This window comes from Sturnus vulgaris, chromosome 2, assembly GCF_052056855.1.
Source record: "Sturnus vulgaris isolate bStuVul1 chromosome 2, bStuVul1.hap1, whole genome shotgun sequence".
NCBI lineage: Eukaryota > Metazoa > Chordata > Aves > Passeriformes > Sturnidae > Sturnus > Sturnus vulgaris.
The window spans coordinates 93,239,503-93,257,081 of NC_142244.1; the positions used below are offsets into that span (position 1 = coordinate 93,239,503).

The 17,579-nt window shown below is 41.8% G+C and overlaps 2 protein-coding genes across 3 annotated transcripts in view; one reads left to right on the forward strand and one right to left on the reverse strand.

Annotated features, from left to right (window-relative positions):
* GAS6 (growth arrest specific 6) overlaps window positions 1-11,078 on the forward strand; it is a 40,269-nt gene extending 29,191 nt beyond the window's left edge. The window contains exons 11-15 of the mRNA XM_014885136.2: window positions 2,487-2,651; window positions 4,117-4,285; window positions 5,885-6,057; window positions 6,868-7,093; window positions 10,496-11,078. Coding sequence (XP_014740622.1) covers window positions 2,487-2,651; window positions 4,117-4,285; window positions 5,885-6,057; window positions 6,868-7,093; window positions 10,496-10,647 — 885 coding nt within the window. The 3' untranslated portion in view covers window positions 10,648-11,078. The remainder of the gene's footprint in view (window positions 1-2,486; window positions 2,652-4,116; window positions 4,286-5,884; window positions 6,058-6,867; window positions 7,094-10,495) is intronic.
* Window positions 11,079-14,600: 3,522 nt separating this feature from the next.
* The window catches only part of TMEM255B (transmembrane protein 255B), a 66,336-nt gene continuing 63,357 nt past the window's right edge, over window positions 14,601-17,579 (reverse strand). For both annotated transcript variants that reach the window (XM_014885077.2, XM_088160122.1), the window contains one exon: window positions 14,601-15,249. In XM_014885077.2, the coding sequence (XP_014740563.1) occupies window positions 15,082-15,249 (168 nt within the window). In that variant the 3' untranslated portion in view covers window positions 14,601-15,081. The remainder of the gene's footprint in view (window positions 15,250-17,579) is intronic.

The window sequence follows — 17,579 nt, forward strand, 5'->3', positions numbered from 1 at the left end:
GTGGGAACACTTAGCTGTGAGAACTGTCCTCCTGAATGTCCCCAAGCCATGGTGGCAGGCAGCAAGTAGCTTCTCCTTGCCACAGGAGTAGGGAATTGGAGCAGGATGCTAACTACTGAAATGCTTCTTCTTTTGGTTTATATGTGGTGGTGCACCAGCAGTTAAGCTTTGACTCTAAGAAGCAGGAGCTTAAACAGCCAGAGGGCATTGTAAAGTAGGCAGAATGTAATTTCCTAAACTGGAATCTGTTGAGAATTCCCACAGGGATTAACCCCTTCTCTTATGGAAGTTATCACTGATTTGGGTTTGCTGGTATTAAAGATCAGATGCAGCTAAGACCTCAGGATTTTTTTTATTATTATTTTTATGTTATTTCTTGCTGTACAATCTAATAAAATTTTAGAAGGCCCTGTACTCTGGTGGCCCTGTAAGTAGCAGTATTTCTTCACAGTATGGCCACTGCTGCTGTTGGCTTTTCCCAGGTCCTGTTAGCTCTGTGTCTGCCCACTGTCTGTGCCAGCTCCTTGTGGCACTCCACAGCCTGGAGCATTAGGGCAGTGCTGACCACGACACTGAGCAGAGGTGTTTGTGTGAGCTTTTGGCTACACAGCTCGGGTAGCTCAGCCAGTTGGGCTGCCAGGACCTGTGGGCTTATGTTCCCACACAGTGAATGGACTTTATAGCAATCCAATACCCAAAAAAAGCCTGTTTGAGACTGGCTCTTGTGTCTCCATGGAATGCAGTCTGGAGATGTAGGTGCTATTTTAAACAAGCAAGCTACGGACAAATAAATTCATGTCCTGTAGAATGTGGTGCAGAGCAACACACCAGGTGGAAACAGTGTTGTAGCAATATAAACCAGATCGTACTAGAATCCACAAGAGAAGAAAAAGGGTTCATGAGAGAAGGAAAGTCTGTGAATAATCTTTTCAACTATCAACTTCACTTTATCTTCATTACTGGAGACTGCAATCCAAAGGGAGTGCCCAGGTATAAACCTGCTCAACCCTGTCCTCCTTTATGTTACACCCACAGAGTAAGAGCTCAGAATGGCTGATAAGAGCAATTTTGGGACAGCTAGTCAAAATGCTGAGATAAAGATGCTCAGGACCCAGCCTGGTAGCAGGGAGAGGGAAGGACATGTCTAAACATCCTCTGAAATAGGTAATTGGTTCTGTACAGCATCTCAGTGATGGAAGCAGTGTAGCTGTGGAAAGGGGTTTTAACCCTTTAAGTGTAGCAGAAATAAGATGCACAGTACATGGCAGTCTTTCATGATAGAAAGAAAGAGACAAGTTTATTCAGAAACACACTGGTTTTATAGCATGACTCATAATTCCAAGAGTAGAGAAAAGATGATTGGTTCAGAGAGAAGACACCCCATTCCCAGGGCCTGGTCACACACCACAACAGGTGTTCTCTCTTGTTTTTAATTCCTTTTTATTTTGACCAAATTATCACCTTGGGAGAAATTCTCCCTAGCTTTGAGCTGGGCCAGCTTATCGGCTGGGAACAGAGCTGAAAAGCTCCAGCCTGGAATATTTTTCAGGCTGTAATTGCTTTCTCAATATGTGTCCCTACAAAGCAGCATCTGGGTGTCCCAGGGAACAGAGCTGTAGAGATGAAGAGTGAGTAGGTGGAGTATCTCTCACAGAGTGGAAAGAAGATTATGAAAGAGGTGTGTTCCTTCTTCTCTACAAGAAGATTGGGATTTTCTTCTGCTAGAGTCACAGAACACCCTGTTGGTAGCAGGACCCATGTCCCAGGGCAGCAGAATCTCAGCTGCTGTTCAGCAGTCCAGTGCATCAGCTCTGGGCTTCACCTCCTCTCCCTCCACAGAAGCTTTACAGTGTTTCTGTATGCAGTCTGGTCATAATCAAAGTGAGGAATTTTTTTTAAAATTTCAGTGGTAATAGAATCTTCCTAGAAGTAGCTTTTCAGAGACATGGAGGGAAAATTTGCAGATGCTTTTTTGAAAGAAAAGTTATTGCCTATTACACATTTTTATTACCCTCTCAAAAATCACATCCTCTGTTGTGCTTTTTGAAGAGGTTAATATTCAAAGACTAGGTCTGGGAAGCTTCTGTGTTATCTTACACTGATCCAACAAAAGACATCTTGTTTGTCTTTCCAGCTTTTCCTTTTACATGCAGTTGCAATAGGAAGTTTCTGATTAATAACTCATTATTGCATTTACATTTTGCATGAAGCAACTTACAAAAGTCATGTATTTAATCTACTCACATTTTTCTGTAGCTGTTTTGAAGTAGCTCGACTCTTCATCATTTAGAGTAATCACAGACTGCTTTCTAGAGTAGATTTACATATTGACATGGAACGTGACTTAAAAGGTGGACAAAGAAGTCTGGGGACTGAAAATATTTCTTTGTCTTGGGGATTTCTCTGGGGTCTGCCCTGTAGTTGTGGCTGCAGATATTAAGTTATTTTCATACTGAATTATTCAATTTGGAATTTTACTTTTTCAGATCTCTGTTGAGGAACTTGAAAGAAATTTGATTATAAAGGTCAACAGGGATGCAGTTATGAAAATAGCTGTCTCAGGGGACCTGTTTACACTAGACAAGGGAGTGTATCAGCTGAATTTAACAGTAGGAGGAATTCCTTTCAAAACAAAGGACCTTATTCTACCAGTAAGTATAGCATGATAATTTTTGTTCCTTTGCATGCCTGAAGGGCTTGATTTCATCTTCTCCTGGGGTAATGTAGGTCCTTCCTGAGAGCAGTTCAACCTGCCCTGAAACAGGTGGAATTATCACCTTCTGGACACTGCTTCCTGTCCATTGACTATAGCAGGAACCTAAGCCAGTAGCAAAGTTGAGACTCCAGATTTTTTGATTTTGGTAAGTTTGGGTGAGATGTATCCCACCTGCAGAGTTAGGGCACAGCAAAACTGGAGCACAGGCCAAAATTCACAGTGGTCATGCTGGCTTGGAGGGTATGAGTGGCCCAGGGGAGGGGTGGGTGCTGTGTGAGGGTGCCACTATGCCAACTAAGTCTGGAACCAATGTCAGGGGCACTCTGTGTTGCCACGGAAGTTTGTTCGTCACATGTCAGTATAGGGAGACCCAAGGAAAAAGAGAAGCTTATTTTTCTTTATTTTCTCCTAATTGAAGTAGGTACAGCATATGAATAAAAGTTAAGGCAGTCCTTGGGTGAGACTGGATGATTGCTGTGTTTCTGGAATAGCTGCTGCTCAGGTTGGTTGGAATGTCGACCATAAGCAGAGTTGGCACTTTGAAACACAAATTTGCATCTCTTTATTCCTAAATGAGGTGACAAGATTGTGGCTTGTGACTGGCAGCAACTGAGCCTCACAGCTCCTGTGCCTCACAAGAAGTCATTCAGGGCCATGCATGTCGGAAACAGTAAGCTCAGGGTGTAGTCAGAATCTAGGATTGAGAGCCAGAAACTCCTCAGGTTTTTATCCTGGCTCAGACACTTAATTCTCTCCCTCCTTCAGTTAATTGGGAGCAGTGGTGCTGATTTAGAGGCTTTGCAAGGAGCCTTCTCTTTACACACTGACTCACATTTTAATGCTGACTTTAGGTACAGGATAGCCTAACTAGAAGCTGGAACTAATATGGTGTGTACAGAGTGGTGTGTGGGTCTTGTGCAGGCACCCTTCCTTGAGCCAGAACCCAAAAACCTATACTGTGATCAGCTCCAATGTCTGTGTCATGCAGGCTGTTTGCAGTGACAAAAAGGATTGGGGTTTCCAGCCTTAAGTTAGCCTCCAGCATTTGCAATGCAGAATTATGGAGCTTTGGCTACAGAGCTTTAGAAATAAGTTGTACTAATGATGGGCAACACATAGAGGAGCTTACAGGATCAATACAACCAAATCAGCACCTGCACTAGCTAGTGCCCTTCTGGCCTGTGGAGAAAAGCTGAGCTCAGGGGAGTTTTCTGGGGAAATACTGACCACTCACTTGGGGTTGTAGGATTGGGGTTGCCGCCTATTGGTTATGCATGTGCATAACATGTCAAAATTATTTCTACTGTTTAGTATCATAATATAACTCAGTATTCCTTTGCACACAATTCCTCTTCACTGAACAATAATTTGAGGCATAAGATACTGCTTTATGTTCCTAGATAAACCCTCGGCTGGATGGTTGCATGCGGGCGTGGAACTGGCTGAATGGGGAGGACACCTCTATCCAAGAGACCATAAAGATGAATGAAAAGATGCAGTGCTTTGCTGTAGCAGGACGAGGCTCTTTCTATCCTGGCCGAGGTTTTGCTGTGTTTAATCTTACATACAGTAAGTAGGCTGGGATTTTTTATTTCTAACCTGCTCTCCTGCCATTAACGGTACCTGGTTAATAAACAGTGTGAAACTTAGATGTATGCCAGACTCACTGTTGATCGATGCAGAAAAGACTAAACTTGTAGTTTTTAGTGAAGGAAGGCCTATATATGATAGTTTGAACCAGTGCAAATATGCTCAGCTTGGATTAGGCTGTTTCTGTGTAGCTCCAGTAATACATTTCACACCAGACTGCCTCCAGCTCAGCCTTAGAGGCTTTACATCTCTCTGTCAGCAGCTTAGGTGCTTCCAGTCCTTACCATTGTTTTCTGCTCAATAGCTTGTTTTCTACAAGCCATGCTGCTGTATCTTGAGGTTATGATAGACAGAAAAATTAATACTGTCTATTGTCTTGGATTCACTTTTAATCATGGGTTGTCATCACTTACACTTGGAACAAATGCATTAAGCATATCTCTGATAGAAGCCAATGAAATTGGCATACAGTAATAACAGGTTTCAAATTAAACTTGTCCATACTAATGTAACACTCACAAACCCTTTTATTGTTCTAGATTATTGGGTTTGCTTATCTGTGTAATCAGCTATGAGTATTTCTGAACCCACACAAATTCTGACCATCTATTTCACTGTGGTGTGTAATTCCTGCTCTGCAGGAGCCATCTGTTCAGCATTATGTGGATTTTTCTGCTGTGCTATGGTAAATTAGAAAATACCAGGTATCTTTCATATTACTTAGCACATGGATTCAAAAGTTGCAAAGTAAAGACAAGGCAGCATCTAAAGTGCAGGTGACGTGCAGATGACAGGACTCAGCCAAAATAAGGCCTCAGCACCTGCATTTTTTAAGCAATCATAACAATTATTCTCTCTTTTTTTTTTCCTTTGCAGTGGTAAGCTTTATAAAGAATGGATTTTGTATTTCAAGATGTGGTGACCTAGCAAAGCTAATACTCCTGTGAAGGGAGGTTGCAGGAGCAGGATTGAGATCTTTCTTTGCAGCCTGCATTACCTTTTAAATTATAAGGGTACTGAGGCAGTAAGAAAATACCAGAAAGTTTAATTCGGGGTTCAACAGGTAAAATAAAACATGCCACACTTCTGAGAGACTGGTGATCAGGAAGATTTTGAGTAGGTGATGAATGGAGTATGCTTATACAATTTTTGAGTTTAATAAGTTTAATACATGCTTTCCTAGAAATGTTTCCTGAGTGTCAAATTTCAACTTAGATTTCTCAATGATCTTTGGGCAGACTGGTTCAAAAATTGGTTTATGACTGACCTATGTTGCAGCAGTTCTTTGAATGTGTCAGATCGACAGCTATGGGAATTTGACTAACTCTTTGTGATAAAAAAAAAACTTAATTTTCTCCTTTGACATTATGAAAAGCAGCAGAATGCATAAGGTAACAAGAGGAAACAGAAGCCATTTTCTTGTCCAATTTTATGTTCAGGTGCTTTGGAGTTATATCTTTTTTTTAATAAAAAATGTGGCTGTCCCTCCAGATGCTCATCTGCCTATGCTCTTCTCCAGGGAGAAATTGAGCAGCTTACCCATTTGACACATTGTCCTATGAATTTCTTTTTCTGCAGTTCAACTTTCTTCTGGAAATGAAACCAAGACAAGTTGGAAAATTGAAGTAAATGCTGTAATTCAACCAGCAACAGATACTGGTGTGCTGTTTGCCCTAGTTACAGAAGAGGCGTCTGTCCCTCTGTCACTGTCTCTGATTGACTATCACTCCACAAAGAAACTGAAACAACAGGTACAAACCAGTACTTTTGTAGAGAAGTTACCTTGCTGTTTCCTGGTAACTGGAAGTCCATTTCAGAAACAGTTGTCAGGTTTGCTGCCTGCCTCATTATTTGTCCCACCTGTTCAGAGCATGGTCTGAAACAACAGTGCTTGCCTGAAGGTCTGCCTCTTACAGGTGTGTGTCACATGCTAACAGGGACTTCTTGGCAAATGTGGCCTAGGTAAAAGACAGAACTGCTCTATTGAATGCAGGCGGTGTTTTGGGGGTTTTTTTCTGGCACAGAAACTGTTTAGTGCCATAAAGCAGGGATTTCCATTCTCACTTAGCAGTAACTGTTCCAAAGTAGCCAGGAGACAGGTTTTAGGTGTGGGAAAGGCGCTGGGAAAGGCCAGTTATGGAGGAGTGTTGAAGCTACTATTTAATAGCATTCATAACAAAGCATTCTGGCATATTCATATTCTGGCATTCCACAAGGGTAAACCAGGAAGGATTTCACTAAATCCCATGAGCCAATTTTCATTTATAGTACAGCAGCTCCCGTTGGTTTAGTTCCAGTGCAATATGACGACTTCTGCAAGACCCACTAAGAACTCTGAGAAAACATGGTTTCAAGAATTAGTCCCAGTGGTTCATTAGTTTTTCATCTATGCAAATGAGCTCAGAACACAATCAGCAAGAGTAATAAGCCTAATTCTCTGGAGGCTCTGCAAAATATTTGTAATAAAGGGCATATTGGGCTCATCCTGGTACTGGGTAAGTGTAGCTAGGTATTTTTCTGCTCACTGCCTGTTTTTCTTTCTTTCTTTCCCTGCTGTTCAGTTTATCATCGTGGCCTTGGAGAACACAGTTGTGTCCAGACTGGCAATAAATCTCTGTGATAAGAAGGAACACTCTGTAGACATCCTACTCAAGAAAGATCACTTATCCCTGAGGGTAGATGGGGTAGCAGGAGAGAGTGAACTAAGCATCTCTGAGCTGGAGGAGAGCCTGTCCATCTTGGAGAGCTCTTTGCAGTCAACGAAGACATACGTGGGAGGATTGCCAGGTGAGCCTCCAGTTTTGTACCATGGACCACAGACGTCCAGCTCGGAGCCTTGCTGAGCTGGGAGTCAAGAAAAATGTTTCTGTTCAAGCTGTGAGACTCCTTCTCTGTACCTACTTGGGCAGGCTTTGTCTGCAGTGCAGGAACGGAATGGATCTGGGGTTGCACTTTCCTTGAATGACTGTGTTCTTCTGAGGGCAGCTGGAGGCAAAAATAGAAAGAGGAGGTTTTGTTTGTTCAACAATAGGAATGATTTAATCTGAAGGATTGCTGTAAGATGGGTTATTATATTAAACCTGGTAAAATCCATAAGAGCTGGGCTGCAGGTTCCAGCTGCTTCATTAATGTAATGACCCCATGGGAGCACTCCTTGAGGGGAGTACTAGGCTCTCAAGTTGTTTTGCCTGCACCTTGGGAAGCCCAGTGTGGTGATTGTCCCTGGCTGATGCTCTCTTTGAACTGATCACAGCATGACACAGTTAACTGATTGCCTCCCAGCAGAGGGCATGCAGGGCACAACCAAGGGGTTAACACCATTTGTAGTTTATCTGGCTTTTCAGCAGCAACAGGGTTTCTTCTGGGTGGTCAATTTGTGCCTCTCTTCTGAACCTGTAAGATCAAACTTTCATCTGAATCATGAGTTCTGGCCAAGTTTGGGAGTTAGCTTCTTGTTCTGCCTGAACAGGTTTATCAGTCCCTTCTGCTGAGGAATGCTATTAAAGGAACACTTATGTCTCTGATGCACACGATGCTAACAGCTAAGCAAAATCTTGCCCTTACTTGCCCAAGCAAGGGAGAGGTACAAATGTTGGCCTCTTGTCAGGTGCTGAAGCAGTAAGGCTGGAACAGGGTGGCTGAGGTGCCACATGTGCTAGGACACATGGTGCAGCTCTCCTCACCATGAGCAAGAGTTTACAGAGGTTTTATGCTGATGATGCAAATGACTCCCAGTCACACCTGGAAGGGGGGGACCACATACTGTGGGACATTCACACAGTGGCAGGAGCAAGGCTGAAATCCCAGTAGCATTTTCTACTCTCAGATTGAATTATCTAAGCTGACCATTGCACAGGCAATAGAGGTTGCCTGCTTTCTTTTAAGTTGCTCTCAGATGCACGGCAGAGACTTCCACAGCTCAGAAAATCATCCCGTTCTGTCACTGTCCCAAGTTCTCTGTGGTTTGCTTAGACTACCTGTGCTGGGTGCAGCACTGGTTTTAATTTGCCAGAACTAAGTGTGAGAGTGACCATGGCTGTGGCAGCTCATGCTCAGCTGGCTGCTGTAGGTTTAGCTGCTATCCCCCCTTTGATCTGTTGTGCTTAGCAACAGGAATTTCTGCCAGCACTCTGCTTTTGCCATTGAGAGGAACCCAGTGCTTGCATGAGAAACCCTGTCATTTGCCAAATAAGTAAACATTTCAGCACTTCAGTTGGATTAATCACCCCGGGTTAAGTAACAATACCGAATGGTCAGATCTAAGTGAGTTTGGCTCACTCAGATTTTGAAAACATTACGTAGTTTTTGGTTTTTCCTTGCTTCAATACCCTGTGGAAAAAACAGTATAGTGGTCAAACTTCATGTCTTTATTCCATTTGCCACAAATAAAGAAAGAATTCTGGATCCAAATGTGTAATAAGTCTGATCCTAAGCACAGCTAATGTTGCAGATGTGGAAGAAATGCTACTTAGAGTTTCAACAGATAAGAGGGAACACGTAGATGTTTATTACATTTTTTACAGGCTTTTCAGTTCTGGTAAATCCTAAATTATGTAATTTATGGGATGCATAGGTGGTTTTTTAGAAATATGCATTTCACCAGGTGCAGGAACATTTAAGCTGGACTTCCAAATCTTTACATGACCACATTTCAGACAGATCCATTTCTAGTCATAACAGAAAATGAAATATTTCACATGATTTACAACTACAGCACAAAGAAAAAAAAATTAAAAACAATCTCTTACAAATCCATCTGAAAGCCCACACTGTCTTTCAGTCAGCCCTGTGGCACACATAATAGCAATCTGCTTAACTCCTTAGATGAGTCTTCAAGCTGTTAAGTCACAACTTCAACTCCTTCTGACTCAAAATTTAGTTTACCTTCGTGTGAGGTATTACAACAGAGATGCTGCATTCCTTTAAGCAGACTTTGCAGATAAACTTTGGTAAATGGGGAGGAATGGGAAATAGATAACATCATTAATTAAAACAACTATCAAGCAATGGTACTTCTCCCCCAGGACGCTGAAGAGATTTATAGTATTTCTTTGTGGCTTACAGATCTCCCACAAATTGTCTCTCTCCCACTCAGTCCTAGATTCTGTCTGAGCTGTGTCTGATCACATCAGCCCTGCATATCTCCAGGCAGAACACTTTAAATTTCATATAATCTTGGGTCAACAGGACAACCTATTGTTCAAATTGTCCTTGCTTCGATGTAAAGATAAGTGATTTATTTAGCTACCTGAATCGCTGTGAAGTTAAATATTCTTTAAGACGTTCATTATTTTCCATTGCACAACAAATTTGCTTTGGGTTGTAAATAAACCAATGACCTTTAGGGAAAGGTAAAGGACAGAGCTCATGTAGATTTTCTTGTCGTTATGTTACTGTGTGGGGCTTTTGTTTGTTTATGGTCACTGTGTATATGACATTACAGAAGTTAGTAGTTATATTGACTAATTTCCTCTAGTCTATTGGATTGTACTTAGTGTCTTCTTCCTTGCCATCTGTTTTCTGCCCCTAGTAAACTGATTAAAAAAAGGTCACTGTGGATCTCCACAGTAAAAATTAATCTCATTAGCTGACCAATTCAACTGATGCATTCCAGCACCTTTCTGAGGAAGGCCAGCAACCTTCCTGTGCTCATACACAGCAAGATTGTGGTAAAGATGAGTCCAGCAAGTGGTAGAGGCAGCGTATGGGAAAGTGCTTTCCTGTCATAAAGTTCTTCCTATAACCTTTTGGAAGTTGTTTTGAAGAGAAAGAGCATTAGAGGAAAGTCTAACATGTCCACGAATAACAAAGCAGAGGGTTCAGAGATGGAGGGGGGAAAACATGGGGCTGGAAAGCAGTGTGAACATATTGTGCCACTGCAGTGAAGCCTTGCTGCTGCACAGCACAAGGTTCCATAGTTTCATGAGATCTGGAGGCCTTGCAGAGACACAGAGCAGCTGAGGAAGGGTTCAGCCTGGGAGAAGGGCTTTGTGCACCAGAACAGATGGTGTTTTCCTCATGCCTGGAATTGTGCTCTTGCCTTCTGGCGAGAGGGCAGGGGGAGGTAGAAACCCCAGCCTGGAAAGAGGTGAGCTTGAATTCATTGAAGTGAGAGCCATCTGAGCCTAGGCAGGGCAGGTATTTATTTAAAAGCAGCTGTCAGAGATATTTATCTCCCCTTTCCAACAGACGTTCCTGTCACTTCCACTCCGGTCACCGCGTCCTACCACGGCTGCATGACCCTCAAGCTGAGCAACACGGCACTGGACTTAGATGAGGCTCTCTACAAGCACAGTGACATCACCTCACATTCCTGTCCTCCAGTCCAGGAGGATCAGTAGGTACCACTGCAATGCGAAAGTTTTATACTCAGAAACTTTCAGTGCTTTTCTTTTTTTAAAAGATATAAATTATTCAGATCTACCGCACTGCGTGTATAGTTTCTCTTAAACACTGAAGTTACGTAGAAGCTACTGATCCTTATGTCAGATTGATTATTGAAATACTCTTTGCTTTGAGGTTTAAAGGTTGTAATATATTTGTAAATAGTTCAGAAGACTAATATTAAATGAGTCAAAAGTACAGAATATACTGAAAGTGAACACTATCTTTAGACTGTAAGGGACAGTTTCATCTGTAATGTGGGAAACCTGGTAATATATGAGTGTGGACTGGAAGAAAAATAATAATTCTGTATTATTTTTTATTACCAAACACTGCTTTCTGATTTGCAAAATATGAGAGAATAAAATATTTACATACAAGTTTTTAATTTACCTGTACTGAGATTATTCTGTGTTCTGGTATTTGGAGACAATGACTCAGACTGTGCCTGATGTAGAGGTTACACTGGGGGAGAGGGGAGGGCTGCTTTTTTGATTTGGAATTTATTTTTTTTTTTCCTTTAGAGGTAGCAGTTTTATACACTTACATCAGTATTTCATATCTTCTCACCTGCAGAGCAAATGGTGTCTGCTATTCTTATTTCTAGAGTTTCTCTTTCTGGTACCACAGAAAGAAGACTCAGTTGCGACCTTTAGAAAAACTCTTCATCAACAGAAAATGGAAAATAAAGTTGGGTCAGCAGGAAAAAGACTCAAGTTGAAAGCCATATGACTTTTGTGTCAATAGCTGCTGGAGTAAATGATGAGGTGTTGAAAATTGGAGAAAATTATCTGGTGATGAAATATTTTTGCTGCTGCATTTTTAGGTTGGCTCATTTGCTGTGAGCCTAGTGGGAGCAGAGAGGCTTGAGCTGTGCGAGTTAGCCAGGCTGAACTGCAAGAGATGAGAACATCTATGGGGGTTTATGCAGGAAAGGTTTCAGAGCCATAAAGTGTGTTCAGTTTTTCAGTTATCCTTCTGAAGTTGGGATGGGCTTTGCCTAGCCTGTCTTGAGTCACTTCAATCTAGTTTTATTTGGTCCTTGTCCTGCATCAAATTAATAAACTGAGTAATATTGGTATATGCTGCAGTGCAAAATGCAAGTACTGGGTGGCTAAGGTTACACCATCCTTCAGAGGATTAGGATGAAAAAGGTCTAATTCCACAAGGTCTTTTATAAATTATTCTTGGCCAGTCATGTTATGTTTTCCCTAAGCAGATAAGGGGATGACACATTAGTCTAATAATCCTCATGTGTGCCAACATCTGTGACCAAACTGTGAAGATACAACTGTCCCAGAGGAAAAGAGGAAAGAAGGGGAAGACTATTCCAAGCATATTTTTTGCCAAGGATCCCTTCTTTATTTCGCAGAGAAGAGGAAGGTACTCTATTTGCCATTAGACATGGCATCATAGCTTCTTACCATGAGCAAATCAATCAGCAGCAATGCAGTACGGGCAGAAAAGAACAGAACTTCATCACTTTCCACCAACCTCTCATTTATACTTAGAGAAGGACCTGCTGTCAGGTCTGACCAGACACAAGTTTGAAAGCAAATTTCTCACTAGACAGTAATAACTTATTGACTGTGCATGGATAGGAAAAAACCCAGGAGTAGTTCTATGTTTTTGCTTTTTTTCAGTTGAGCAAGGGAAGCTACCTTGTTCCTGAAAGTGCTTTATGTTACAGCTGATGACTGAGGTGGTGAATGAATTCCTTGTTCTGCTTTGCTGGTGTGTGTGGCTCTTGCTTTACCGATTAAACTGTCTCTATCTCAGCCCACGAGTTTCTCACTTTTACCCCTCTGATTCTCTTCCCAATCCCAGCGAGGGAGAGCGAGCGAGCCTGGGGCTGGGCTGCCGGCTGGGGTCCAACCACAAAAATCTCCCATCTTTTAAACTTGGACTAACTCCACTGAAAAAAACACAGACTTGGAAGACACCTATTTTTAAACCAAGGAGATGAAACAAGTCGTGTTTTACTTTGTTCTTTTCAAATGAAACATGCTAGCAAAATAGTTTCATGTCTGGTATTTTTGTAAAATCTCTGTGGTGGTTCCCAAAAAAAGATTACCATGTGATTCATAAATGAATCACAAACATGTCTGACCTTTGTGTTAATGTAAGTGACACTATTTATGAGGCCAGAATTATTTTGGGTCCTGGAAATGTGAATCCTGTGGTACGTTATGGTACTCTGAAGCTCCACACTAAATGTCACGTGTACAAGAACATTTAATTTTCTAACTCAGAGCAGAAACTACTCCTGGACTTTGCATATGTGTACATGTATGTGAAGATATTTTGCACAGACCACAATGCACCCTGACTCAAAATGTGGTTTAGGAAAGAAACTCAGAATTTCTCAGCCTGGAGAATGACAGAAGAGGCAGGGGTGGGAGGGGTGGGGGGGTTGGGTTGTGTAAAGGTGATTTTTTTTAATACCCTACTGCAGTACCATACTGGAGAAAGGTCTGGAGGAAAAAGTAGCTGCAATAAGCATTCCTTCATTCCTTCTCAGTCACTTGCTTCAAACCAAGAGAAACACTGATTTCATCCTTGTTCAGTTAGTCTAGGTGCTCAACCCAAAGAGATCAAGTCTCTTCTCAACTTTGAGTCCTCAAAATGAACCCAGGTGGTTCCCCTGATAGTATTCATAGCAAGTAAAAAGAAGTAAACATGTAGCTTCACTTATTTCATAATCAAAGTGATGGTGCTTTTCATAGCATGTAATTGCACAAGAACTAAGCATTTTGGATGCATTAAATTAATGTTTAAAACAAAACCAGTGGTCTGTTCTCTGACTTCTGTTTCTCTCAGCCACATTTGAATAACTCACCTTGTCAACAATAAACGTAAGGCACCTCATCGCTGCTCACTGGCCTAAAGCTTTTTATCTCAGAAAAACCTTAATTGAACAAAAGTGATTTTTATGGTCCATATAAATTAATCTCTCTACTTATCAGTACTGAACCTGCTTTTTATACAGAGGTAAAACACATGAACTAACAGATATTTATTGGAATATGCAAAAGGATGATCACTCTTTTTTCTGTTTTAAGTAGGTCTGATGGTATCACTTCCTTTCAAAGGAAACTGTCAAGTAAGCTGGTTTTGTTTATATAGTTTTTTTCAATATCTTCATAATACAGAGCAGTTGTTTAAAATGTTAGTGAGAAATACCTTCCGTTCCCTCTATTACTTTTTGGCATTTCAGGAAATTTCTAGAGCTTCATTACTGTCTAGACTGTAAGACCTATGAAGCAAGCAGCACCGACACCCTTCCTGGAGAAGCAAAATACAGTGAAGGGATGCAGCATTTAGAAGGGTTTTCATGCTGGTTGTAAGTACTCCTATCCCAAAATATGGCAGGTTTGTACCAAAAGGAATCCCAGCTAATGTGGTGCACAGTGAAGAGGCAGGGTGCAGAGTACAGGGACATGGCTTTTTTCCTGTCAATAGCACTGACAAAGGTATTGTTGCTTAGCCTTCGAAGAAAAATAAATAAATAAATAAATGAATTAGTCCTCTTCATTCACTCTGTTTCCCTCATTGTAAAAAGCCTGCAGCAGGTCTTGGATTAATTTAAAAATAAATAAGGGGCATTTAACCTAAAATGGTTTTGGTTGTGGTATTCTTTTGACAAGAAAGGAATTAATTTGAACACTAAAGTGTAGCCTAAAATGCATGTCTGGAAATGGTATTTTTAGTGCATTAATGTGACATTTCACTATGCAGACTAGACTGGCACAAAGTTCAGATAAAACAGTCCAAATAGAATTAGCCTTTCTATCTGAAACTTGAAAAGGAAAACTATTTGGTAGGGTATTTCTTCCTCTGTTCTCTGTTTTCCTTTCCTTCCAAATATACACAGCCTTAGGTATAGTATAAATATACACAGTGAACTCTATTGTAAAATAATTGCCACACTTTATTGGTACAACACTTTCACCAGAAGAGTTATTAAACACTACAAGCAAACAAACTCTTGCTACCCAAAATTATTGACTCTGAGAGCTCCTGGCCACCCACTCAGACAATACAGGCTAAAACCCCTCGACACTGGTTTATGAAAGCAGAACACATATCCAGAGTGTTTTCTTCATTTTTCCTCTTGAAGAAAATCTATTTTGCAGTGGACTGAGAGGGAAACATCTCATGCTTACAGTAGCCAGAAAGTTCTACTACATCTGACTGCAGGCAAACTGAGTGGTGACGTGCCTGCCCCTACAGCCTCAGAGCTCTGCCTGGCTCACAGGGATGTGGGTAAAAGCAGAGTGGCAGTAACAACTCTGTGCTGGGCTCCTTTGGGAAGTCTATGCCTGCACAGCACAGTTTCCAGAGGTTTCTGTAAAACAAAGCCTACCAGCTACTATAATAAATTCTTTGTTCTATGGTGCATATGGTGGAGGCTTTTCTCCAGGCAAGCAGTAAGTCGGTGTATAGAGGGCTGGAGCATTGGGGGGAAGACCATAGCTGGAGCTGGACTGAGATGGAGGCTGAGTTTCTTCTGATAAAGAAATGTCAGTAGATGATGTTCCTGGAAAATTGCTGGAAGGCTGTATCAGACAAAGAAAAATAACTTCTTCAGTAAAGGATTACAACCCCACTGCAGTTTTGAGTTGTTTGCCATGTGTTACATAATGAGCCCCATGATTAAATTTCTCACGCATTGCTGCACAACATTAGCTTTAGTTCTAAAGCACCTGCTTAACTGTAGCAATGATGGTGTCTAGTGAAACAAGACAGATTCCATCTGTAACCCAAGTCATTTTTAATAGACATTGTGCAGACAGCTAGGCAACAGAGCAGAACAGGAATTTCTGCAGGAAAAGATGCTTGGCTTCCTGGGTGAGGCACAACACCTGACTGTGATTAGGTTACGTGTAGCTGCTCATTTCTAGGTATCACTGTGAAATTTAAATTACCTCAGATGTAATTAATCTCTGTTATAATACTTGCAATAAATGCAAGGTCTTATTTCTTTACCAAATGCATATTTATCTTAAGAGAAAACTTTACAGGTAGGCATGTGTCTCCCTCTTTGGCAGTCAGCTATGACGGGGCTTTGGCTGAAAAAGGCACGAAAAATAAATAGAGCTTGGGAAGAAGCCCATCTTCAGGTACAAACAGGGTTCATTAAAGCAAAAGAATGCATTTAGGGAATAATATTCAGGATAAAATCCTACTACTGCTTTAAACCAAGTGATTTCAAGAGGGTGAGGATTTTCCTCCTCCTCTCACAGGCCAGCATGTGCCAGTCTATGGGCTTCAACTGAAGACTTGGGCTCAGCTCCCCTCAGGTTCAGACTTTAAGTGAATTTGAAGTGCCTGGAATTTAAAAACAAGATAAAATAATCATGGATCTTTTTCAAGGAAAATGAAAAATCAGGGCAAATGATGTTCCTTGCTGCTAAAAAAAAAAATAGTCACAATCTAGAAGGCCAGGGCCAGGGCTAGCCCTTGGACAATGGCATCTCAGAGCTGTCCAGGGCTGGCAGACCCCATGCCAAGGTGTTTGCTTCCTCCATGAGGGTCCATGTGAGCAGGGGCTGCTGCCCTGGGTCAAACTCTCCTGGAAAGGAGAATGTTATCCTGCATTTGTACCACATGGTGACTTAGTGAGTGAGAATGGGGCCATCCCAACAGAAAGGCTCATTTATGGCCTTTAACTCTCTGAGGCAGTGCAGGTGTAGTGACAGACCTCCAGCTCCAAACTTAGTTGCTGTGGGTTTGGGTTGGCTTGGGGTTTTATTAATTTTGGAGTTGTTGCTTCCCTCCCCTCTTTAACTGCAACCACTGCTTCCATCTGTTTGCCTGGAATTGTTTCTGCAGTGAGCTCTTCTCTAGCAGGAATAACTGGCACAACCCATAACTGCTGTTATCACCACCAGTCCCTGCCCAGCTAATCAGGACCATTACCTGCCTAGCTGGCAGGCCAGCTACCAAGACTAGCTGTGGCTGAACTGCACCAGTAAGGGATGTATTATTTTGTTGGCACATGGCATAGTCAACAAAATAAATGCTGGTTACATCCTTTCAAAATGCATTCTTGCTATCACCCTTTCTTTTTGCCATATGGCTGATTCATTTTCTAGACTTTGCCTCTCTGGCAAGCATTTATTCAGTGAGATACTGGATTCAGCAGAGGACGAGGAATGAATGTCATACACCTTTAGCCTGAGATAATCCACTGGTGACTCTAAAGGGGAGACTAGCTCAGACAGGGTCTTCTGCTCTGTGGACAGCTAAAACTTAATTCAGTTTCCCACAGCTGTGTCCAGCCTTTTTGGGATGCCATGGGATATCCCAGATGTCCACACAGATGTGGCCCAGGGACAATGGGACCTGAACCTGGACCCTCTCAGAGTAGCAGCAGGGAACAAGTGGCTACTTGATGTCATTATCAGGCAGTACCAGATCCCTACATGCCAACAGCCCTTGTGTTCAGTCAGATGAATCCCAGGCCCAGACTGGGGTTAAGGACTACAACCATCTGAGCAGGGCTTGTGAAGGTCTGAACCCAGCAGCTTGAAGCACTTAGATGGAACATGAAGACTCAGACTTCCAGCCACATGGATTCAGCCCACAGCTCTCAAGCAATGGAAGCAGATGACAGTAAAGCTTCTGTCTGTTCCTAATCATTCCTGTTTCCATCGTTCATGATTTGTACCCTTGAATAAGTTTATTATGATTTTTTCCTGAATTCATATACTGATGCAGAAATTGCTTCTCTCCAAACTCCAACATAATGAGTTAATACATATAGGGAGGTGGTTTGCTTTTATTTTTTTCCCAGGAATAGAGTTAAATTTTCCCATTGTTTTTAACTAACCATCCCAGTGTTCCTTACTAACCTCTCCTGACAGCTGGTGGTGTTATGAAGGGG